Source organism: Panthera leo, chromosome B4 (genome assembly GCF_018350215.1).
Source record: "Panthera leo isolate Ple1 chromosome B4, P.leo_Ple1_pat1.1, whole genome shotgun sequence".
In the NCBI taxonomy this organism is placed as follows: Eukaryota; Metazoa; Chordata; class Mammalia; order Carnivora; family Felidae; genus Panthera; species Panthera leo.
Window position 1 is genome coordinate 38245329 of NC_056685.1, and position 24482 is coordinate 38269810.

General features: G+C 47.9%; 1 protein-coding gene across 12 annotated transcripts in view; it reads right to left on the reverse strand.

The window, feature by feature from the left end:
- CRACR2A (calcium release activated channel regulator 2A) overlaps positions 1–24482 on the reverse strand; it is a 134173-nt gene that overhangs the window by 51008 nt on the left and 58683 nt on the right. For all 12 annotated transcript variants that reach the window (XR_006204659.1, XM_042945545.1, XM_042945544.1 and 9 more), the window contains 3 exons: positions 17314–17425; positions 15998–16181; positions 12037–12183 (listed from right to left, as the gene is read on the reverse strand). Coding sequence is in view for 11 of the 12 variants with exons in the window: in XM_042945545.1 (XP_042801479.1) it covers positions 12037–12183; positions 15998–16181; positions 17314–17425 (443 nt within the window). In the remaining variant the exon portion in view is untranslated. The remainder of the gene's footprint in view (positions 1–12036; positions 12184–15997; positions 16182–17313; positions 17426–24482) is intronic.

Below are 24482 nucleotides of genomic sequence, written 5' to 3' on the forward strand. Positions count from 1 at the left end.
TGGAAATGCTTTAGAATACAGCTGGCATCCTAGGGGACCCGGGCCAGGCCCAAAGGCTTTCAGAAGATGAATCCTACAAAGACTGACTCATTTTTTTTTAATGTTTATTTATTTTGAGAGTCAGAGAAAGAGAATGGGGGAGAGGCAGAAAGAGAGGGAGACAGAGGATCCAAAGTAGGCTCTGTGCTGATAGCAGAGAGCCCAATGCGGGGCTCGAACTCACAAACCGTGAGATCTCGACCTGACCTGAAGTTGGACGCTTTATAGACTGAGCCACCCAGGTGCCCCAAGAACTGACTGATTCATGACCAGCCTGGGTCAGACACACGAGCCCTAGGAATGGGGAGCATCATGGTGCTGTTCACATCATTTATACCATTAAACCAGCTCAGGGCTCAGAAGACCTGCTCATATTCTCAGTGTGACCTTGAGCATTCTGACCTTGTTATGTCCCAGAGGAGCACCTGCCCGGAGTGCCTCATAGCACCGGCATGACAAACAAACAAGAGAGCTGGCGTGAAAAGCATTTGGAACTGCAAAGCCCTAAATAAATATAAGGGATTATTTATTATTGTAATTACTGTCATGGCTGTGGAGGGCAAGGGCCATTGCTCCCCAAGGGGGAGGAAGGTCTTAGTTTCAAGGATAAAAGCGCTGCTGGGTTTGGTAAAGGTGAGAAGCAATCAGGAAGCTGAAGAGCGGAAAGCTTCGTCCATAAAAGCGCCTGTCAGATCAATCCATTAGAGACGCAGGCTGTGTGTGAGCAGGAGCCACTGAGCCCGAAGCCTGTGTCTGCGGAGAGCTCTGCAGTGGCCGTGAGAACAGTAACAGGGAGAGACACTCTAAAAAGGTCTGCACATGTGGCATGTGCTGTTCCAGCGGGCACACCATATTCCTCCACCAAAGGAAAGAGGCAACCAATTACGTCTGCTTATTATATACATCTATATTGCCACAATTTCTAAAACCACTCATATTGCCTGATGCACACCTACACTTTTTAGTCTTCCCTATGAGGATTTCCTCACCTATCCTAATCCTCACTGTCTCTTCTCTGAACTCTTAGAATATCAAATGTCTTTCAATGAACATTTACTTTTAAAATCCTGAAAAACTGGGGCACCTGCGTGGCTCAGTTGGTTAAGCATTTGACTTCAGCTCAGGTCATGATCTCACGGTTCGTGGGATTAAGCTCCACATCAGGCTCTGTGCTGACAGTGTGGAACCTGCTTGGGATTCTCTCTCTTCCTCTCTCTCTGCCCCTCCCCTGCTCATGCATGCTCTCTCTCTCTCAAAATAAATAAACATTAAAAAAAAATAAATAAAATCCTTAAAAACTGTTTCACCTGGGTTTATGCTGTCTCAACTAGGTTAGGAACACTCAGACATTTTTGTCACCCACAGGGTCTGTGCTCAAAATGTGAATGCTGAAAATGTGTATAAAATCAATTTAAGACTTGGGATACCTAACTCAGTAGCCCATGGAAGGACCATACTGGAGGAATACCAGATTCCAGAAGAACTGAAGAATTTCAGAATTGAAAGTTTCATCTGATCCAATCACCTATTTTCCCAGTGCTAAAATCCTTGCCACAATGTCCCTGCCATGTATTTACCCAAAGTAGGTTAAAACACCTCCAGCAATAGGGAACTTGGCTGGATCTCTAAACAGCTCTTTCATCTTTGGAATATTCTGACTCACAGAAATATATCTTTCTATGACCTTATCTCTCCTCTGCATAAAAACCCTTTATATATTTGAAAACAGCATTAAGACTTCAAGGGGTTGCTTGGGTTCATGCCATGCCTCTCCACTTTCTCCAGCCACATCTCACATGGACTTTCTTTTTCTTTTTTGTAAGTCCCTTCACCTTTCTCTTTACTTTTCTCTGAATGTGCCCTGATTTAGCTTCCTCAAGCCATGGAGCCCCAGACTGAATGCCCAGTGTATCAAGTCTGATTAGCAGAGTTTAGAGCTGGACTATACCTCTCTTGTTCTCGACACTGCATATCTATTCATGCAGCCTGAGATCACATTAACTTTTCTTGGCAGCCACATCACAGTTGATGAATGCTGAACCCATTTGTCAACTAAAACCTCTAAATCTTAAGTCTGTGTGATTGTTTTTCTTTTAAAGATGGTGCTACTAAATCATATCTCTTCCACCTTGTGTTTCTGTCACTGGCTTTTTGGACACCAGAACAAGAGCTCGGATATAATTCTGTTAGATTCAGTCCATCTTTCCAGGCTGACATTATCTTAATATATCCCAACTGGTCATCTAGTGTACTCAATGACCTTCCAAGCTTTGTTGATATTTAAAAATTTCAGTCATAATGTAAGCTAAATAATATGTTGGTTTTGACAATTTAATTCATCTGAGAGTTATTCAGAAGAGTGTTTCTAATATAAAAACTGCTGTTTTTATATTATAGTATTATAGTAAAATAATTGTATTATAGTAAAAATAATATACTAGTAAGGTATCTACTTTTTGGAACCTATTAACCTTTGCTTTGTAGCCAAAAACATGATCAATGTTTGCATAACTTCCATGAGGAGAATGTGTATTCTACTGTGAGGTGCACAGCTCTACATTTATCTCTTAAATTAAGCTTGCTGGTTGACAGTTTTAAATATTTTACATACATATTGTACTTTTTGCCTAATGTATCAAATCCTAGATAAGTTTGTTAAAGTCCTCTAAAGTCTGTTTTTATCAAATTTTCTGTTTTTCTAAAAGTTTTTGCCTTATCTATTTTGCTGCTATGTTGTTTGATGCATAAAAGTTTATATCTGTTGTATCTTCTTTGTGGATGGAACTTTTTTTATTACTACAAAATATTCTTCCTTATCTCCCTTTGTTTTTGCCATTGGTAAAAATATTGAAAGAGACAAGGGCAGCAATCTGGAATAGAGCTCTCTGAGCTATTAATAACTTGTGGGCATAAATATCCAGTTTATCTTCTATTAGTCATCCTTAAAACACTCCCCAACAACCCAGTGTTTATTTAATTATCCCCTGTCTGCTATCTGTGCCTAGTCATTTTGAGCTACAGGGGGAGGAGGGACAGAGAATAGGGAGATGAAAGGAAAGGAAGAGAAAGAGACATGAAGTCTCAGTGAGACAGAGAAATAAATGTAGGAAGAAGGCAGCAAAGGAGTCATGAGCACCAATATTTATTCTTGCTTTCTTGCTCTTTCTGTATAATGGCTGGATAGTGCCTCTAGCATATTCCAGTGTAGTCTAGGTTATAATCCCTCTGCTGACAGCTATGGTTGTCTCAGAATTCATTAGACCCAGAGTAAAAAGGCTGTGGTTCAAATCCTGATTTTGATATCTACAAGCTTCCTGGCCTTGGATAAGTCACATATCCTCAGAGGGCCTGAGGTTTTCTGTATCTGGAAAATCAGATGGTTAATACCTACTTTATAGAGAAGTTGTGAGGTTTAAATAAGATAATGCATGTGGAATTATTTAGCACAATAGGGAGCAGATAGTATGCATTTAATACATTCTAAGTAAATGAGTTCTCTGATTCTCCAGGGGTTTTTGACACCCTTTTGAGAGCTGCTGCTTTCTAATTCCTTCAAATTTCAGCCAAGGGGCAAGTAGAGACTGAAGGGGAATGATGCGGCAACAGGGGTGTAAGAGAATAGGGCAACATCGGGGAACAGAAGACTTGGGGAAGGACAAGACCTGAGGTGGCTCAGGAGAGAAGACAAAGCATGGAAGGAGGGAGACATCAACATTAAGTACTCGTTAAGCCCTTTGTAAAGTAACACTCTAGGTAAAATAATTTAGACTTATGGAATGGGCTCTGTACACCAGGACTTTAGCATCTAAGAACACCAAGTCCGACGCTAACGTGGCATAGAGGAAAAGAACGGAAGAAGAAGCCACATACTGTGGAGTAGACCCCACCCTGCTATGCCTTCCTGGGCTCTGGCTGATAATAACTCTGTGACCAGAGAGCCCTTCCTGGAAGGAAGTGGACAAAGTCCCTTACTCTAGTAGTGTGGAGGATGACAGAGTTCTCTGGGAACAAGTTAAGAGGGGCTGAGTCCAGAAAAGGGAGATTTTCAACTGTGAAGGGAAGAAGCAACAATTATATACTGAGGATACCATAGGGCATGATGGATATGAAAGAATGAGTCCTAGTGAAAGCCAGGATGAAAAGCCCAGGTCCAGCATAGTGGGCAGAATGCCACCCAGGGTGTCTAACTGTAGAAGATGCCCCTTGTCTAAAGGAGGCCCTTAAGTGTGTGTGTGCATGTACACATGTGCGTGATATTGAAGATTTAGGGTGGGATGTGGGGGAAGGAAGTAGGGGTGAGGATTATAGTAATTCTCATGTAAGTACAAGGCTTAGGTTCAGAGAGACCTTTACAGATTATTTGCAGGGAATTGGAAGGTGAGATGTAGTTAGCAATTAACTTACCCTGCCAGGTTCCCACAGGGACTGTGAAAATTAATTAACCTTCACAAAGTGATTTGCACACTGAGAGTTAAGGTACCACACTGGAGGAAAGCATTAATACTCAGCACCACTGGGGTTCCAGCTAATGACACACGGGCCAAGGCCTTCCTACTATAGAATACTGCTGGTCAAAATATCTCTTTCCCGTTCCCTCGTTCCTTTTTGCCTGCACTTAGGAACAGAATCCCTTCAGATTTCAGAGGGTCTCAGAAAGTCATCTGGTTAACCTTCTAGATTCTAGGCAGGAGGTGCTGAAATCATTTCAGGAAAAAGGTAGCTTCTTCTTTCCCTAAATGGTGTAGCCTTGACCTTGGACAAATGGCATTTTTCTACACTTTCAATAAATTTCAGAATCTTGAACTCAAGGCAGAACTTAGAAATGCCTCTGGCCTTGGAGATTAACCATTCTGATTTCATGTGTCTCCATGTGGGCGGGCAGTGGTCTGATCAGTATGTCTCTTAGTTTGCACAATCTGGTGAAAGGCAGATGTGAAGACAGGAAGAATCCCCTTCCCCATCATAGACTGAGCTTAACATGAAGAAAATGAGGGTCAAAGCAAGGAAGTAACCTGTCTGTGGGCATCTGGATAGTCCAGGTCTGAGTACAGGGGAGAAGCCAGGCCTTGAGTCCCAGTCTCCTGTTCCATCCATGACACCACAGTGTCTTCCCAAGCGTCCTGAGTGTCTACACTGGTAACTCCATACATTTGTGCTCAGGATCATCAACAATCCAAATCCCATCTGGAGTCTTTCGATTGTAGAGTGAGTGTGAACCAGAGTAGGTGCCCCATCAGGGCTGGAGAAGGCCAAGATCACCAGAAGGGCCTGACCCTTTTTCCCATGTCTCCCACCCATCTCCCCCATGTGTACTGAGCACAGAGTGAAGATCCTGGGCCGGAAAATTCTCAAGGAGTCTGCTATTTGCCAGAGAAGAAAATGGAAGCACGTTCAGGCTCAGCCTACTTAGTGGCTGGGATGAGAAAGGTACATGAGGGATTCAGGCTCACCGCTGCCCCCTGCCACCTGCTTCAGGCAGCTGCAGTCTCCAGACAGCAAAGAGAATTCTTACCAGAAAAATCTTTAGAGTCTCTCTCAGTCTCTCTAACTGCCTCCCTCTCTCTGTCTCTGTGTCTGTCTCTGTGTCTGTCTGTCTCTGTCACGCACACGCGCGCACACACACACACACACACACACACACGACTGGAGTGGAGCTGAATGAGGGGAAAACATCAGAATTTGTACAAAATTCTACAGGCTCTATAATCGCCAATTGGATTTTCAAGATGGATGGTTTCTCCCTAATTAGATTCTCCTGCCTTGTATAAACCAACTTTGCTGCTTTATCCCATCCTATAAAGCAACCCATTCTTGATTAGTCAGGTTTACAAATCATGCCCAGGGTGTACACAGAGCACAAACAGTCCTCACCTTTCAATCTGCTCTCGGATAAAAATGTGCTTCTGCCTCAGATAATAATATACCAATAAAAAACATGTGCCTGACGAAGCCATAGCATCATTAGCTAGAGCCCTCACCAAAAACTTATCTTCACCTTAAGAAAGAGACTAAAATCCCAGACTGGAAGGGCACCCTGGATCGTGCTTTTTGCAGACTGATACATTTTGGAAAAATGTAGAGACTAGAGCAGCATTTTTTCTTTTTTATTTATTTATTTATTTATTTATTTATTTTTTTTTTTTTTAAATTTTTTTTTTCAACGTTTTTTATTTATTTTTGGGACAGAGAGAGACAGAGCATGAACGGGGGAGGGGCAGAGAGAGAGGGAGACACAGAATCGGAAACAGGCTCCAGGCTCCGAGCCATCAGCCCAGAGCCTGACGCGGGGCTCGAACTCACGGACCGCGAGATCGTGACCTGGCTGAAGTCGGACGCTTAACAGACTGCGCCACCCAGGCACCCCTAGAGCAGCATTTTTTCAAAGTGCTGGGGCACCTGAGTGGCTCAGTTGGTTAAGTGTCTGACTCCGGCTCAGGTCATGATCTCACGGTTCGTGGGTTCAAGCCCCATGTCGGGCTCTGTGCTGACAGCTCAGAGCCTGAAGCCTGTTTCAGATTCTATGTCTCCCTCTCTCTCTGTCCCTCCCTTGCTTGCACACGTGCTCTCTCTCTCTCTCAAAAATAAAATAAACACTAAAAAAAAAAAAATTCAAAGTGTGGTGTGTAGCCTGCGTGCATCAGAACCACTGGGATGTATGCTAAGATGAACATTCTTGGGCTCCCTCCCCAAGACATACTGATCTAAACTCTCTGGGGGAGAGACCTAAGAATCTACCTTTAACCAAGATCCTCTTGTAATTCCGAAGCAAGCTAACATTGGAGAACCATGCAGATAAAGTCCTTCACAGATGGAATCCAAGGGCCACCCACCATATATATGCTGCAGTATTTGCTGCCATATCTGGAGGCAAGGCCAAGGAAACAATGACCCCCTCTTCCCCCAGAGACTCTCATGTCCCTGAAGCTTCATATCATAGAATCCCAGTTCTCAGGCTTATGTCAGAGCAGCAGGTATCATAGCTGAGACTGTCAGACTATGAGACACATTCCCTCCTGGTCTGAACACTGTCCCAGAGCCCAGGGCAATCACTCTGGACAGAAAGTGCTTAGAGAATGGCTGGGCAGGGGATGCAACTTAAGGGCCCCCATGCCCTCAAGAAACTGCATGAGGCCTGACTCAGTTGGATGAGAAAGACTGTACAGATGAGGAACTGATTCCAATGTGGCCCTGGCGGGTGCTGATAAGTTTGTCAAAGCCAAGTGTGGTCCACCAGTGATGTGAAATAGGCAGCCTGGGTGGCCTTCCAGGCTACTGAGCTGCAGACGACTGAGTAAGCAGAGCACAGCCACGACCTGCCTTTGATCTAGAAAGCACTTTTCTTCCAAGAGTTCAAAGCACTCTCCAGACACCACCTAATTCATCCTTACCCTCAGCCTCAGGATTAGATCCTGGTAAGGGGCCAATCAAGTCCATGCATCCAGCAGATTCCAACCCTGGTCAAAAGTCAGAATTCCTAAGGATACTTTTTAAATGCAGACTTCGAGCCACCAACCCAGCCCAAATAAATCAGACTTTCCTGGGGTGGGGACTTAACTTCCACTAGTGATTCCGGCAAAAGGTCTGAATCTATTGCTGCCTCTAGACAGTATCGCTCTTCATCCCCTGGAAAGCTGAAGCTTCCCCCCGCCCCACAAAAAAAAAGGTGATTGGGAAGATGCTTTCCATGGCAAAGCACTTCATAATTCTGATAGTCAGAAGTTCTTCCGAAGCCTAAGCCATATTAATCACGCTAAATGTGAAGTTCTCTGAACTTCTGCGCAGTGGACCAAGGAGCGTGGCTCCATTCGTCTGGCCTCCACTTCCTAAGAGAGATGTGGAGGCTCCTGTAGGTTCTGAAGTTCAACAGGAGAACTGGGCTTTGCCCCCAGGTTTGTGCATTTGACCATGTCCCCACCTTGCCCCATGGGCGGTGGCTTCTTCCCAGTGAACACGCAAGAGAGTCGAACATTGTATCAAAGATCTGACTCAAGCTCCACTCCAAGGGACAAGGGGTGAGAGACTGAGTGCTCCCAGACTTGCCTTTTTCCCCTATTCCCAATATACAGATTGTAAAAACAATCCAGGGCAGTGAGGTAAGGAGGGCCCCTGGTCTCCTGACACCAGCTCTCAGGAGCTTTCCCTAGGCGCTCAGGCCAGCTGCACAGCCCTCCCTCCCAGAAGCCAGAGCAGACCTGGTTCACTCACTACAGCAGAACTGAATCCCTGAGGGACATGACTCAGCCTGGGGAGCTGGGACAGGACCCTCCCCCCGCCTCCACCAGTCAGTCCCATGTTCTCTGGGCTCCACAGGAGGGATAAACAAGGTGTGTGGTTTGGAAAAGGAGGAGGAAGCAAAAGCCGCTGCTGCCTATGTCAGCGCTGTCTAGGGTTTCAACGGTACGAATTCTCTGGTTGGCTTTGTTGCAGAATTTTTATGAGCATGAGCTTGACCTTATCAGTGCGATCACAAACTCCTCAAGATGAGGACTCTGTGTTCTATTTGCCTAACTCAGAGCCTGGCACAGAGTAAGTGATTGTTAAGGCGAGCTACGAGGACACCCTGTGTCCTGGGTGCCTAGCCTGGGGGGGGAGGGGACACACAGTGGCAATGACTTGAGCCATGTCTGGGACAGGCGTTCGTTGGCCTTGTGGAGGCAACATGTTATACCCCACACTGAAAAACCAGCTGCGGAGGAGACTGGGAGGGGTTCAGACCGTCCTCAGGATCCCCCCAACTCCAGCCTGAATCAGGCCATTCCGAGAGCTTCCATTCTCCCCCCTCACTGATGCCTAGACATGCCCCTCCCGCACACATCCCCAAACCTCCAAATTCATCTCCTCAATGATGTCTCAGAATCACTTAACCTCACCCTGGGCTATTCGTCAAGTCTCCCATTGAAATAGTCTATACGTTATCGGGATTTCCTGTTTACTTGTTTGACAGCTGAGCTGCAAGAGCCCCTGTAGATCAGCTGCTTCAGTCACAACCCAGAAGCCCTGATGTGATCAACCTTTCTGGTTTCTTTAACAGAAGACAAGAGAATAAAAGAGGCTCTAATAGAGAATATCAGAGTACATCACATGCAGGAAGCATGAGCTCCATTTCAGGAAATGTTCAGTTACCCACACACAGAAGTGTATGCGAGTTGCAAAGTCAAATGCATTTCTTCTGGTGACTCACAATCACAAAAAGTGTGAAAAACACCACACCTATTTTCTCATGTCACCAGGGAGGACACCGACACACAGAGAGATAAAGCAAGCTGCCCAAGGTCACACGGCTGGTCAGTGGCAGTGCCTGGGCAAGAGCTTGGGTTTCTCCTGAGAGATTTTAGTGCTCTGCTCACTACAGCCTGCGGTCTCTGGTTCTGCACCCAGAGAACACCCTGAGGTGGGCTAGGGAGCTCCAGGGACCCCTAATCCTACCACAGCTCTCCAGCCAGGAGGGGGCTTCCATCGGCTGACCCAGGGCAGATGCACCTGGCAGGGATAATCCACTGGAACCTTTGGCTGAGCTAGTTTTGCACATGCAGCCAAGAGTGACCTTGGCTTTCATCTCAAGAACTCTTTAATAGTCATTAAATGAGGGCAAAAGCACTAAACGAGGTCACTTTAAGATGAATGTGAGGGCTAACCAGCTCTGAAACAAGTCAAGAGCGCTGGCCTCTCCCAGTGGGAGTGCAGGCCAGCAGAGAAGCATCCTACAGTGAAGATTCCAGGCCATGACCTGGGTTGCTGCCTGCCCATTCAGGCTGTGACTCCTCTCACCTTCCTTAGAGAAAAGAGCACCCTCTTCTCTGGGAGGCACCACCTGACTTTTTCTGTGGCTCCTCAGGGTGAGCAACACTGGGGTCAGAGGAAAGTGGGGTTGCAGGGAGAGTCAGAAACTAAAACAGCCCCTTATTTTACTGGTGAGAAAACCATAGCTCAGAGAGACCAAAAGATTTGAGCAAGGTCACAGAGCTAGCTGGTTGGAGAGCCACACATGACTTCAATCCAGAGCTCCTGATTCCCAGCTCCCCACTTCTCAGATCCACACACAAAGCATCTGGGTATCTTGTTACAATGCAGAATCAGTAGGGTTGGGGTGAGACCTGAAGTTCTGCATCCCAAAGAAAGTTCTAGGTGATGCCAATGCTACTGGCTGTATACCATGTTGTCTGGAAGGGTAAAGGGATCTTTAAACCTCACCACTGGTCATATCCAGGCTCAAACTCTTCACTTTAACCAGGCAAATCCTCTAATACTGACAAACATACTTATTTAAAATGATAAGTATTATTATTTTAACATCCTTTGAATACTTATTATGTGCCAGTATTTTATTATCATCCCCATCTTACACATAAGGAAGCTGAGACTCAGAGAAGTTAAGTAACTTAGCCTTAGTCACACAGCTATTAAGGAGCAAAGCCAAGATGCAAACTCAGATCTGCTTGAGTCACAGCTTAATCAGCTAAAAACTATATGGAAGTATACTTTCAACCCTTCTTTTCTCTGAGCCTTGGGGCCTCTGCCCAGAATATTCATAACACTCCTCCAGCCAAACTGTGCTTTCCCGGGTATTACTTGGCCACAATTTTTTCATAACTCAGGCTCTTAAAGGTCCTTTTTTCCAGACCTGTGTATACCCGGTGGACCCCAACAAGTAATTTTTAGAGTTGATCTGGGGGTGACACAAGATGCAAAGGAGTTCAGAGCAATGTGTGGACAACTGATCTACACAGTAAGACACAGGCATGTGGTGGTCTCTTTCTAAATCAGGCTCTTGCGTGCTTTCCCCAAGGCCATGTCAGTATAGACTCTGAAGCCCCGCCCCCAGGGCCTGGTGCTGGGCACCAGGAGCTTCACAAGGAGGGGCCTGTGGTCTGCATTAGGACTGTTGAGGCTGCCCATGCCATAGGAGCGATTTCTGGGCAGGGACAAGAGCATGTGCAGTCACCCGGAGGACCACTTCAGTGCTGCCCAAACCCAGCCCGGTACTTTGGCCACATCTTCAGGGTTAGGAACCATTCTTGGTTACACCAGGCTTCACAAAATGTGAGCTCACTGCTGTAATGTACACTTGATGAGTAGGGACAAGTGTGGTACCCCAATGGCACACCATTCTCACAGGTGGACGAGCATTTATGTGGCCCCATGGCTGTGGCACAAGGCGGACTCAGGTTGGCTTCAGGTTCATGCTGGGATGCTTTCTCCAAGAAAAGTGGGAGCACTAGAAACCACTAGTTACTGCAGAGGCCCTGGTGGCCAGGAGATGGCAGGAGAGATGTGAGGGTGTGATGCTCCCGACAGTGGTCAGGATGGTACTCAGTGGGACCAAGGGCAGGTCTAGAGCTGGGGGGGCGGGGGGTGGGGAGAGCCGGGCTGTGGAACCCTCCCTGTGCAGTCTCAGGGGCCAGGCTATCTCACCCTGAATGCTGGCCCTGCCACTTACAAGCTGTATGTCCTGGGGCCTGTCATTCACCTTTCAGTACCTCGATTTCCATATCTATAAAGTGTGAGTAACAGTGAATAGTCCAGGGGGCACCTGGGTGGCTCAGTCAGTTAAGCATCTGACTCTTGATTTCAGCTCAGGCCATGATGTCACAATTTGTGGGATCGAGCCCTGCGTGGGGCTCTGTGCTGACAGCGAGGAGCCTGCTTAGAATTCTCTCTCTCCCTCTCTCTCTGCCCCTCCCCTGCTCTCTCAGTCTCCACCCCTCCCCCAGTCACTTATGCTCTCTCTCTCTCAAAATAAATAAATGCACTTGAAAAAAATACAGTGAATGGTCCAAATGAGGTGGTGTGCATATTTAAAATAGTGCCTAGCATATGTTGAGGGCCTGATAAAAGTGCGCAAGGGCTTGACAGTATCTATATATCACAGCCGCCATAGGGCCTGGGCCCCACTCTGGCAGACAGTGACAAGGAGGCTTCACGGAATATGAGAAAGTGCACCTTCTGCTTCTGTTTGCCACACATAGGAACAGAGAATGGTTGAGGCTGGGTACTCACTTTTTCAGGGCGCACTCCAATTCATTCTTCTCTTCATGAGCTTCCTGGAGCTGAGAGAAGGTCCTGGTCAGGAAGTCCTCGAAATTGGACAGTAAGTGAGGCTCGTCCTTCTTCAGCTGCAGCCAGACTTGCTTGATATCACTTTCACTGTGACAGAAAGGGGGACACTGATGTCAGAGCATGCAAACACTGAGCTTCCCAGATGTGAAAGTGACAGCCAGAACACAGTTGTCATGATCATGACAGGAGTGGCTAGCATGTATTGAGTGCCTCCTGTATGCTAGGTACTCTATGTACATCGGCCTATTTGACCCTCACAGTAACCTATCAGGCTGGTGCTCTACTACCCCCAGAAGAGGGTGAGGTGATCTGTCTCAGATCACTCAGCTGATGAATGACAGGGTCAAGAGTCAAACTCGGGCTGTGTGGCTTCTGTCCTCGCCTCCTTAACCACACCCTCCACTGCTTCCACGCTCTGGTTTTCCCCAGGGGCTGGTGGTGCTGACTGCGCAAGGCCACGTGCTGGGAGCATCTCAGAATGTCAGGAAGAGGAGAGAGGACAGGAGCCTGGTGCATGTGAGGACAAACACCATGGAGCTAAAGGAGAGAGCCTGTCGCCCCAGGAAGGACGGTCCTCACAGCTGAGAGGTAAAGACATGCCATCTGATGGATGGCAGAAAGCAATTGTCACTGCGGGGAATGGAGGAGAATATGCAGCACCCCACTGGGGCCTGGTGGCACCAGGAATGAGTGACAGGAGAAAGGAAGGGAAGGTGCAAATCTGCAGGATGTGTGTGCACACAGGGCAAGACAAGTAGAAAGTTGGCAGGGACGCAGGCAGGCAGAGAGACAAAGACACAGAGTGACATGTCCAGAGCCACTGCCACCCCCACTGCCCCTGGCTAAGAGGCACACAGGGCAGGTGTGCACTGGAGAGCAGGAGAGACTCACAGGGCCACACTGATCAGTGACGGGAGGATGGAGGCAGTGGCGCACCCCGCGGACCATGCTCTCCCTCTCTGGAGAAACAGCCGACCATCAAACTGAGCCAGAACAGTGGTCTGACCTGTAACCCATGAAATTCTAAAACTACCATGATCTGAGGGGAGCTACAACCAGGAACCCTCAGGATAAAGAATAAGATCCTTTGTTCTTGTGTAACAAGTGCTATATTTGAGAAGCTTGCCTAAGAAGTGACATTTGAAGGGTGCCTGGGTGGCTCAGTTAGTGAAGAATCTGACTTTGGCTCAGGTCATGATCTCGTGGCTCATGGGTTCAAGCCCCGCGTCAGGCTCTGTGCTGACAGCTTAGAGCCTGGAGCCGGCTATGGATTCTGTCTCCCTCTCTCTCTGCCCCTCCCCTGTTCACACTCTCTCTCTCAAAAATAAATAAACATTAAATTTTTTTAATGTTTAAAAAACAAGTGACATTTGACAGTGCATGTTAGCCATGTGCCTGGGGCACAGATATGGGACAGCCAATCGGCTAGAGCCTCCAGTAAGATTTGCAGACCCACACGACCCTCTTCCAAAGCTCTTTGAACCACTTACTCATGGCCACATCACTCCCTTCCAGATTTCTGGAGAAGGGACAAATCTGTCAATTCTTGATGAAAAATAAGCCAAGGCCCTTAAACTGCCAAATCACTCAGCCAACTGGACAACTGTGAAAAGCTGGGAGTCCAGACGTCCAGCCTACTGCTTCTGCTCCTGGTGGAAGGGGCTAGGGGTGCAGGGCTAGAAGAGACCCTGGGAGGTCAGCTGACCCATCTGCCTGCTTCCAGAACAACACACAAGCTATTCTGGAGCGTGAAATCTTGGAAGACCTCTGAAGTCTTCACAGCCTCCTCTGTTTCCTCATCTGGGGCCCCGTGGTCTTGACACCCCCCTCATGTGGCAACACGAGACTTCTGCCTTTTGTTTAGCTTCCACGGGGATGAAAGGTGCTGGCCACCGTCTACTACATATCAATTTCTGCGACCACTGTGGAAACCCTCCCTTGAGCCTTCCCAGGATGCCTCATGCTGGCTCAGTTCTGCATTGGCCTCTGATACGAGCCCTCGGGGTAACATTGGATAGACTGGTTTGAGAGCCTGGCCAGGAAGGGGGCTTCCCCAGAAGGAATGGGTGGATGGAGAGGTGCCTCTCTTTCATGACAGTGCCTCGGCTCACCCACATCACCCTCCCCCCCGCGCCAAGAAGAGGCTTCACAGGGTCACTGGCAGTGGTCACTGTGCCTCTTACCCCTAGAGGATCTGAGTCTGGTCTCTGTCTCATGTATTTCCCACCCACCTGCACACCCACGTGCCCCAGCCCACGCCCAGAAGATCTGCCCCTGATGCTGCCCCTGCTGCTGGGGTCAAACATGCTTCCTCCCGTCCCCCCCCCCCCCCCCCAAGCCTCTCACCAGGATCCCTCCTAGGCTTTTGCCAGCCTTTCTCAACTCTGACACAGTCTATCAAATCATTTGCTCAAAATTCCACAGAGCTGCAGATCTTTTTTCTGGCCTGTGTGTTGTGTGCAGACCCCTCCTTTCCTGCTTCCTCTTTATCATTCTCAATCCCAGTTCCTTCTCCTCCCAAGCCTGGGACACATCAGCTCCAATCATTAGGCCATTTTTACTCCTGGAACACCTAGCCAACCCAGGACCGAGGGGACCCAGAAACGGAAAGGCAAAATGCAATGGGAAAAGGGAGAAGAAGGTTATTCCATGTTTTTCAGGCCACTGGTTTCCACCAGCTACATCACATTTTATTTTATTTTATTTTATTTTATTTTATTTTATTTTATTTTATTTTATTTTATTTTATTTTAATTATTTTATCCTATTTTTATCTCATTTCATTTTATTTTTTTTAAAGTTTATTTATTTGAGACAGAGCATGAGCAGGGGAGGGGCAGAGAGAGAGGGAGACAGAATCTGAAGCAGGCTCCAGGCTCTGAGCTGGCAGCACAGAGCCCGACATGGGGCTCATGAGATCATGACCTGAGCTGAAGTTGGCCGCCCAACCAACTGAGCTACCCAGGCGGGCCCACTGCATTTCATTTTATTATTTTTTTTTTAATTTTTTTTTCCAACGTTTTTTATTTATTTTTGGGACAGAGAGAGACAGAGCATGAACGGGGGAGGGGCAGAGAGAGAGGGAGACACAGAATCGGAAACAGGCTCCAGGCTCCGAGCCATCAGCCCAGAGCCTGACGCGGGGCTCGAACTCACGGACCGCGAGATCGTGACCTGGCTGAAGTCGGATGCTTAACAGACTGCGCCACCCAGGCGCCCCTGCATTTCATTTTAAATGTCAGGGCTTAGATAAATTTTGGGGGGAAAATGGGGGATTATGTTTTATTTGAAGTTCCAGCCATCTGAAATTTTCAGCCGAGCTATTGATTATCCAAGTAGTGGGCTGGTACAAATGGGTTCACTTCCTGCCTCAGTTTCCTGATGGTTAGGTTCGGCTCAGGGATACAGTGTGCAAATGCTTGCACGTAAGGTACCTTTGGCAGGAGCACAGCACCGTGGGGCTGGCTGCGATGCCCTGCAGCCCTTGAGACCCAGGGCTGGCTTTGGGGGAGGTGGAAATACTGGCAGGCTGGTGGTGACCAGAAGCCTCAGCAAAACACACTGAGAAACCCTCCAGGCCCAGCACGCCCCGTGCTGCACAACACTCCTCATGGAACCAAGGACCATGCTGATGATGTAGGGTAGAAGTGAGGAGAGTGGGAGAAGAGGGGCCTAGGAGTGTTTCCCATGAGACAGTGTAAAAAAGCAGACACAGAGCCCCTGGTCCATGGCGCACAGACAGGGGTCTGCCAAGGGCAGGCGGTACGGAACAAGCCTCCTTGCTGGCAGCCCAGCACCTGGGGCCTGGCTGAGTGCTTAACAAACTTTAATGGTGCACAGGGCAGACGAAGGGGCTGCTCCTAGGCTGGGCTCCATTCCCCAAATCACTGTTGTCACTTACTCCTCGGAAACCTTCTGGGCTCCAAGTTTGTCCATCAGTGTTTGGAACTGGGTCTCCTCATCTTCATCCATGCCGCCCGCATGTTCTTCCCCTCTGGACTGATATACCTTCTCTTCCTGGAGCCGTTCAACCTGCTCGCCTGCGTCTTCGTGACCTGGCTTATTCTGGCTGAAGAAGAAGTGGCCTATAGGATGCACAGCACAAGGATCTGAATTAGGCAATATGCACCCGGGAAGACCTTATCATTCTTAGTTGCCAGGAATCGTTTGGGGCTCCTCTGAAGGAAAAAAAAGGGAAACCCCCTCCAGCAAACATTCCTGGACACCAGATCCTGGATTTGGGGTCTTCCCATCTTCCATGAGATTCTGAGTGAGCTGCTACAACCTGGGAAAGGCAGAATGGATGACAGGACTGTGGCACCTTTGTGGCTCTCCAGCTTAGAGCTCATCTCTTCATTGGGTTCTTCTCTAAACAACAAGAGCCTCCCCTCTGTCCACCTCCAGCAGGCTGACTGTGCTCCATATTACCATCTAGTCACTTCTCCCAGTGGCATCACTGAACTTCACATTTACAAGCAACATAACAGTTTTGGTGCACGTTCTCCATACTCATACTTCCTGTAATATACAGCAATTTGTTTTATGCTCCCAAGGCAGTTAGAAGCTCCTAGAGGTCAGGAAAGACCTCAGATACTTCTAAACAAACTATATGGCACCTTATATGAGGCAGATGTGTGGTAAGACCTGCCTGCTGACCAGTACCTGCTCTGATAAGTATCTGACCAGTATCTTATCTGATGGTATTTCTGGTTTCTTTATCTTGTTCATGAATCTCTGTCCTCCTTCCTCCTGGGTACTTTGAGAATAACTGGTCTATTCAAACCCTCTAGAAATTCCTCTGATAGCTGGTTCCCCTCGCCCAGGAAGACTCAGCCAGACCCAGGCTGAAATGAGCCATGCAGCCATCCCACTTTGTTGTGAACTGGTGTCACAGAAAGGAAAGGAGACAAGGAGAGGCTGGAAATCTCATCTTGGCTCCCCTCTTATGTCAAGCCTTCTGCCCAAGCTCCCTTGCATTCCCCTTGCCCTTCTCAGGTGGGAGGGGACCTGGCAGAGACAGTGCAGTGGGCACTGAGAGAACAGTGGTGTGAACAGCTGGTGCAGACACCAGAAAAGAGGCCCAAATAATCTGGAGCCTGGAAACTTCAGGAGGACAGGGAAGCTTGTGCTACACAGACCCATGGGTGTGGTGTGGGAGGAGGCATGCACCTTACATAGCTTTATGTAGCTGGGGCCCCGGCATCCATCAGAACTTACTAAATCCAGTGGTGAATTCCTCTGGCGTCAGAAAGCCATTGCCATCAGCATCCAGAGCGTCAAACACATGCTCCAGTTCCTCCAGGCTGAGTGGTAACTCCTCATGGAGCCTCTGAAAACAATCCAGATGGCACTGGTTAACACTCGGATCATCACAGAGGGCTGCCCTGGGAAGGCAGAGCTTTCTGCCAGAAATGTCCAGAGTGGGCCCTGGCCTACAAAAGACCCCATTACCACCCATCCTTCTCCTCCTTTGAATGTTACAACACTGACTATTGGGTGCCTCCTAATGTGCTAGGCAATTTGCTAGGCGATCCATAAATAATAAATAATAAATAAATAAAATATTTATCAATATTTTTATAAACATGTATATTTGTACTGAATTCTCGTGGCAGCCCTCTAGGTGGGCATTATTATCTCCATTTTACAGGTTAAAGTTACCTGCCCAAAGGTCACCTAGCTAGTAAATAACAATGCATAGTCAAATCCGGGGTCTGACTCCAAAACTGGCCCTCTTCACAGCCACAAAGGACCAGAACTGTACTGGACTGAATCTTGTGGGAGGATCACAGCCATGGGACATGGTGTTGTCAAGTTGAATGAGACTGTGAACATAAAGAACATGGCACAGTGCCTGGCCCAGAGAAAGCATTTGGTAAAAGGTAGTAGGAAGGGGGGGGGGGGGGAGAGAGAGAGAGAGAGAGAGAGAGAGAGAGAGAGAATGAGAGTGATGGATCCACTGACCCACCAAGGCCCAGCAAGTGAATGGCAGAGCCAGGTTTCATGTCTAGTCCTTCCTGGTCTCCTCAGGCCCCTTTCCTCTGCCTGGTACCTCCTCTACTGAGATGCAGGTATGGGTCACACCCTCAGGAGCCTTCCTGATGGAGGCCACCCACGTCCCAGGGCCCCGGCACCACATTTGTAAGTTTTGGCGGACACACATTTTGGTCCTTCAACTCTGCGGGGGAAGCTGGATAAGCCCCCTTCTTCTGAGTGACCCCCACCCATCACACCAGGCTGTGCCCCACTTCTGCCCCCTACTGGCTGCCAACCAAAAAGATGTTAACTGTCACCGGCTTAAGGTGTCATTCCCCCAGGAGCATTTGTGTTCTAAGGGAGAATTGGACAAGATGGTGTGCAAGGAAGTTACATATAAGCACTGAACCTGAGCCCTGGCCTGGCTAGGGTCACACAGGATGGGAGGGCAGGGACCAGCCCAAGGGATGAGGAGCAAGTAGCTGAGCTCCTGATGCTTCCCTCCGGCCTTCTGCCTGATGTGCAGTGGCCCCAGGCCAAGGCTAATTTGCATAGTTGAAGCAAGCGTAGTCTTATACCCTAATAATCTAAGTCTCCAAACGAGGACTCCCCAAGGGAGTTCATTATAGCCCAGCTGCCCCTCCCCTTCCTCCCCATTACCCAAGGGACAGGTGCACAAAATCGCCAGTATGCAAGTGACTGACAGCTGAAGACAATGAACACAGGGCTGTAGGAAGGAAGGTATATACCCCTCTGAACAATGAAAACGAGCCGGCAGGTGTGAAAGCCCATAACACAACTTGCGAGAACATTTGGCTTGATCCTATGGCAATCTTCTAGCTGATAAGCCATAAAGTTTAATTTGGCAGGTACTGCATTAAGGCAGACTGTGATGCATTACAAAGTAGAAAGACAGGATGATGTGGAAGCCATTTAGGAGAACTGAATTAAATATGAATGAGTTTTTTAGAAAGCAAGGGGAGTGAGCGTGTGTGCAGAGTCTAGAAGCGCATCTGCTCAGCACAGAGCAGAATCTCTGGCTTATCAACATCCATAAACCAGCTGTCTCAAAAGCCACAGTAAGAGTATGCAGGGTGAGGAGTGAGTCAATTTTGCAAGCAGGAAGTTTTATTAGCCCCATTTGAAACCAAAGGCATCACACGGGAGGTAGGGTGAAAACCCTTGCAAGTCTGGCCCTCTCTTTGGGGTAATCCTTCCTCCTTCCCACCGTCACCATCAGCCTAGGATTGCTGGATCTGATCAGTGACGTGCCTCACATAGGACTGGAGCTACAAATGGGCTGCAAGAGGTCTGCCGACATTGGTGGGACCCTCAATTTGCCTTTCACTGAAGCCACCCCCACACGTGGGTACCTTTTCTCTCGAGGACATGAACTGGGAAAAGCTGTTGAATATACACTACCTTAGGCTCTATTCCTGAATCTAACACAAATCGCTCCATCACCTAATCTCAGCCTCTCTTGTCTACAACTCGGGCTGGTTTCCTCTTTCTGCTGTCCGTGAACCTGGAGAAAGTGATATTAGATCTTCCAAGTAGTTCTTGCTCCTCCTGTCCTGGCAAATTAGTACTGAGTGCTTCTTCAGCCTTCTCTGCACGCTGCACCATGCCAGATTCTTGACCCTCTCTTTGTTGGCCCTACTGGAAAAATTCTTTAGTCTCAATCACCATAATCACCTCTTATGTATCTTTGTTCTCAGGGCCTGCAGAGACATGTGAAACCAACTCATTCTGGTCTTGTTTCCTGGGCACCTGGTGCTGTCTACATTTTCAGCCAAGTGAGGTAAGCAGAGCAAAGAGGGACAGGATTATTCATTCCACTGATGGGAGAGCCTGCAAGGCTCTAGATTTGCCTAAAGTCACAGCGGAGACCAGCGCTGGGATTAAAGAGCTGATTTCTCATTTGGGGCTTCAGCTATAGTCAAAGCGTCCTCTGCTATGTTCTTTCTAGAATTCCGTACTCAGCATTACCATGCCCTGCCTACCCACCTACCACCAAAAGTCTCTCTTGCCAGCAGCACCACATACTAGCCTTCCAGAGATCCTGTTTTTCACTTGTACTTCCATCTGGGAGGGCAGACGGGGGAGGGAGGAGGAATGGGGAGGAAGTCAGCTCACCCAATTCATGCTGCTGCTCTGTAAAACTCTGCAGCTCCTTCAAAGCCAGCCTCCCTCCACTGCCTTAAGTTAGCTCTGAACTCCTGTTTCATTCAGGCTCTGCAGCCCCTGGGTCAGGGCCAGGCTGTGCCTTCCCCTGAACACATTGCCTTCTTTTATCAGCTTGTAGTTATATACTGATAGATACAATCAGTTGATGAATGTCTGCTCCTTCAGTGGACTAGGAGATCTGAGCCAGGGATTCTGTTCGTTTTTATTCACTATCATGTTCCCAGGTAGCCCCATGCTGACCAACATGGAGTATTCAGATACTTGTTGAATGAATGAATGAATGAATGAATGAACGGCTAAGGGTGATGGCAGGAGACGCTGAACTCCTATCTAGGGAGCATTGGTCTGGACCTCTCATACTCCCAGTCCTGGCCAGCACTACTGTAGATTCTCAGCAAGGTCTTACAAACTGGACATTTTCCAAGACCAGGGATAGGAAGCAATTCTGCAGCAGCAGTGTAAAGGCCTGGGGCTCCCAAAACCATGGAAAAATGCCATCTTCTTCTACACTCTAGCCAGACCCCTCTACCTTCCTGGTCACCAGTCCAGTAACATGCCTCACACAGCTTAAAATGAATGGGTGCACAGCTTCAAACATGTCTGAGGAAAACTTATTAAAGAGAAAACCAGAAGAGATCCATCTTTATGGCCAGAATTAAAGTCTCCCTTCTTCTGGGGCTTCTACAGCATTCTGTTCAGACCTCTCTATTCCAGCACCAAAAATTCTCTTCCCTGTATCATAACTCAGCTACTCCAAACATCTTTATAAGGAGAATTCAAGGTCTGAGATGTGAGATTACCTTTATTCTGCTTTATGTTTTCACGTGCTTGTTTTGGGCTGACTGTTTGGTATAGCCTAGGGTTTCTCAACCTCGGCACTACTGAAATCTTGGCATGGTTAATTCTTTGTTGGGTGACGAAGAGGGTGCCATCCTGTGCCTTATAGGGTATGTAGCAGCATCCCTGACAATACCTAGTAGGTGCCAGTAGCATCCCCCCGTCTAGTTTCCATCGAAAATGTTTCCAGACATCACCGAACGTCCTCTAAGAAGCAAAATTGCCCCACTCATGTAGACTGGACACACACAACAATAGCACCAGCTGGATATGAGTGGAAGGCCCCCTCTTTAGCAGGCATGCCTTTTCTTTGTCCCCGAGGAGAGACAGATGAGCACTTCAAGTCATAGTATGAGGGTTTGGCTGGAAAATAGTACTGTGGCTCCTCAGAAAATTCAGAAACAGAACTACTGTATGGTCCAGCAATTTTCCTTCTGCACATATACCCCGAAGAATTGAAAGCAGGGACTCAGAGTATTTGCGCCCCCCTGTTCACAACAGCATCAGTCTCACACGAGGGTGTGAAGCAACCCAGGTGTCCGTCGATGAGCGAATGGATAAACAACCTGCAGTGCACAGGTAGGATGAAATATTATCCAACCTTAAAAAGGCAGAAAATTCTGACACCTGTGACAACACGGATGAACCTTGAAGGCATTATGCCAAGTCAAACAAACCAGTCATAAAAGGATAGACACCTGTGATCTGCTGATAGGAGGAACTTAGAGTAGTCAAATTCAAGAAGACAGAAAGCAGAATGGTGGTTGCCAGGGACTGTGGGGAGGAGGAGCCCATGGAAGTTAGTGTTTAATGGGTACAGCGTTTCCATTTTGGAAGATGCAAACAGTTCTAAAGATGGCAGTGGGGATGGTTGCACAACATGAAGGTACTCAATGCCGTTGAGCTGTACACGTACAAATGGTTAAGACAGTAAACTGTATGTTATGTGTATTTTGCCACAATTTTTAAAAATCACACTGTGGAGGACATATAGGGTACAAGCCCCCAACCCCTGCTCCCAACACACACACACACACACACACACACACACACACACACACACAAAGTGTATTTATGGAGGGATTTCCAGGTCCCAGTCTCAGGGCCAAGAGCTCTACATGCATATGCACATTTAATTCTTCTCTAACCCTGGGAGGTACTATAAATAATTCACAGATGAGGAACTATCGCCTAGAGGGTTTAAGAGGCTCACACAAACTCACATGCTATTAAGTTGCAGATTCGGGGCTAAAACTCAGTGCAATTTGCTATAAAAATCGTAGAGAGTCCAAAGTTAACCTAAACCAGGAATCAGCTAACTTTTTCTGTAGAAGACTAGAAAATACATATTTCAGGCTGGGCAGGCCTTTTGGTCTTTGTCACAGCTACTCACTCCTGCCACAAACATGAAGGCTGCCATGGGCAAGTTGTAAATGAATGAGCACAGCTGTGTTCCAACAAAACTTTACTCACACAAATAGGCAATATTTGGTTTGGCAACTCTTAGATGATTCTTAACAGTGTGGCTAGTCTAGGAACTCTAGGCAGTCTTGGGAGGTAGGTACTTGGCATTGGTAGGTAATCATTTCACTTTGAAAAGTCAAGGAAGCAGGGGTTTTGAGGCTCTAGGTGTCTTCAGAGAGATCTTCTGCCCATACTGGCCACCTCTCCCTCTCTGGGCTGAAGAAGTCCCTTCACACCCTTCCAGCCTGGCCTTTCATGTCCCTCTGTCCCTATGAGGCAGGACTGACTTTCACTCGGGGTCCTCAGCCCCATGACTCTGCTTGTCTAGGGGCTGCACCAGACTCTGCCCTGCAAAGCAGTCTTCAACCCAATTCTGCCTGGAGCGATCCCCATGGAACCCAGAGAGTTTCCTCATAGAGGAGAGGGTGGGGTCTGAGGGGCCATGGATGGAGCTGAGGTTTCTCAAACTGCTGCCTACAATCTGTTCACACAGGTTGATTCCAACACCGGCTGTCCCTGCAGTAGAACGTCCACATATGGAGCCCCAGAATAGGACAGCTTGCACCCTTGCCCTCAGTGCAGCCTGCCTCTGGTTCTTACAGGTTTCTCCAGGGACCCCAAAGGAAAAAACTTCTCCTGGACCCTGCTCCTTTCCTTCTGTGGTCCCTGTTCTCTCAGAGTGGGCTGGCTCCATACTGCTGGGGCTCAGACCCTGCAGCAGTCTCCTTCCCCACCCGCACCCCCCCACCCCTACCTCTTGGATGGACACAAAGTCTTTCTCACCCACTGAAAATAGTTTTTTGTCTATCAGGACCAAGAAGAATAAGAGCACCAAGGGAGGAGCTTAACTCTCTCTTCTTCCTAAAGGACAGTAAGCCCTGCATGGTCTTGTTCTGACTCTGCTTCTTTACCCACCTCTTCCAGCCCCTGCATCTGCTCTCCCTCGGGTCCATGGCCTCACCTTCCTTGACAATCAGTTCCTGTTGTTGTTGTTGTTGTTTTTTAAACATTTATTTATTTATTTATTTATTTATTTATTTATTTATTTTGAGAGAGCGTGAGAGCACGTGGGAGAGGGGCAGAGAGAGAGAATTCCAAGCAGGCTCTGCACTGTCAGCACTGAGTCAGACACAGGCTCGATCCCACAAACCGTGAGATCATGACCTGAGCAGAAATCAAGAGTTGGAGGCTTAACCGACTGAGCTGCCCGGGCACCCCTCAGTCCCTGCTTTAAAGGGCCTCTCCCGGTGGCTGAATTTTCGTGTGCATGCATAATCTGAGCTCTTCTTTCAGTTCCCATGAGGCCGGGCTGAGAACCAAAGGTGAGCAAGGTGGTAGTGGTCAGGTTCATGGAGGTGACCACCAACCAAAGGGGTCACCTGGCAAAGCAGCTCCATGAGGGAGTGACAAGGAACAGACAGATGTCTGTAGGTTCTGCCCAGGAGAGCCAAGGGGTACATGGGGCTTCCACAGAGCATCTAGTGTTGATGATGTGTGGGTTGCTGTTCTCCACGTATCTCTTTCCAGCCCATCTTCCCCCAGATAGGATCCGAGAAAGCAGCAAAGAGATAGTGCTTAAGTGATGGGCCTTGTTCTTCCTTGATAGCACTTTCGCAGCCTACAGAACTGAAAATTTCAAATGCTTCACTGTCCACAGGTACACAGAAGCTTTGGAAAACAAAGTAGAAATAAAGGCCATGATGTGTAAGTATCCACTAGGTAGGATGTCTGTCCCCTTTTCCTCTTGCCTTGGTCACAATCGAGGACTGAGCAGGAATGTAGCTGAGTTGGTACCTCTGCAACTTGATGGTTATGACTTCATTCTGGGTCAGATACAAATGATTTCTTACAACTTACGCTTTGCAGCTTAAATTCACCATGACTCTTCCTCCCTTCAGTAAAGTGTGGGCTTCAGTGAAGGT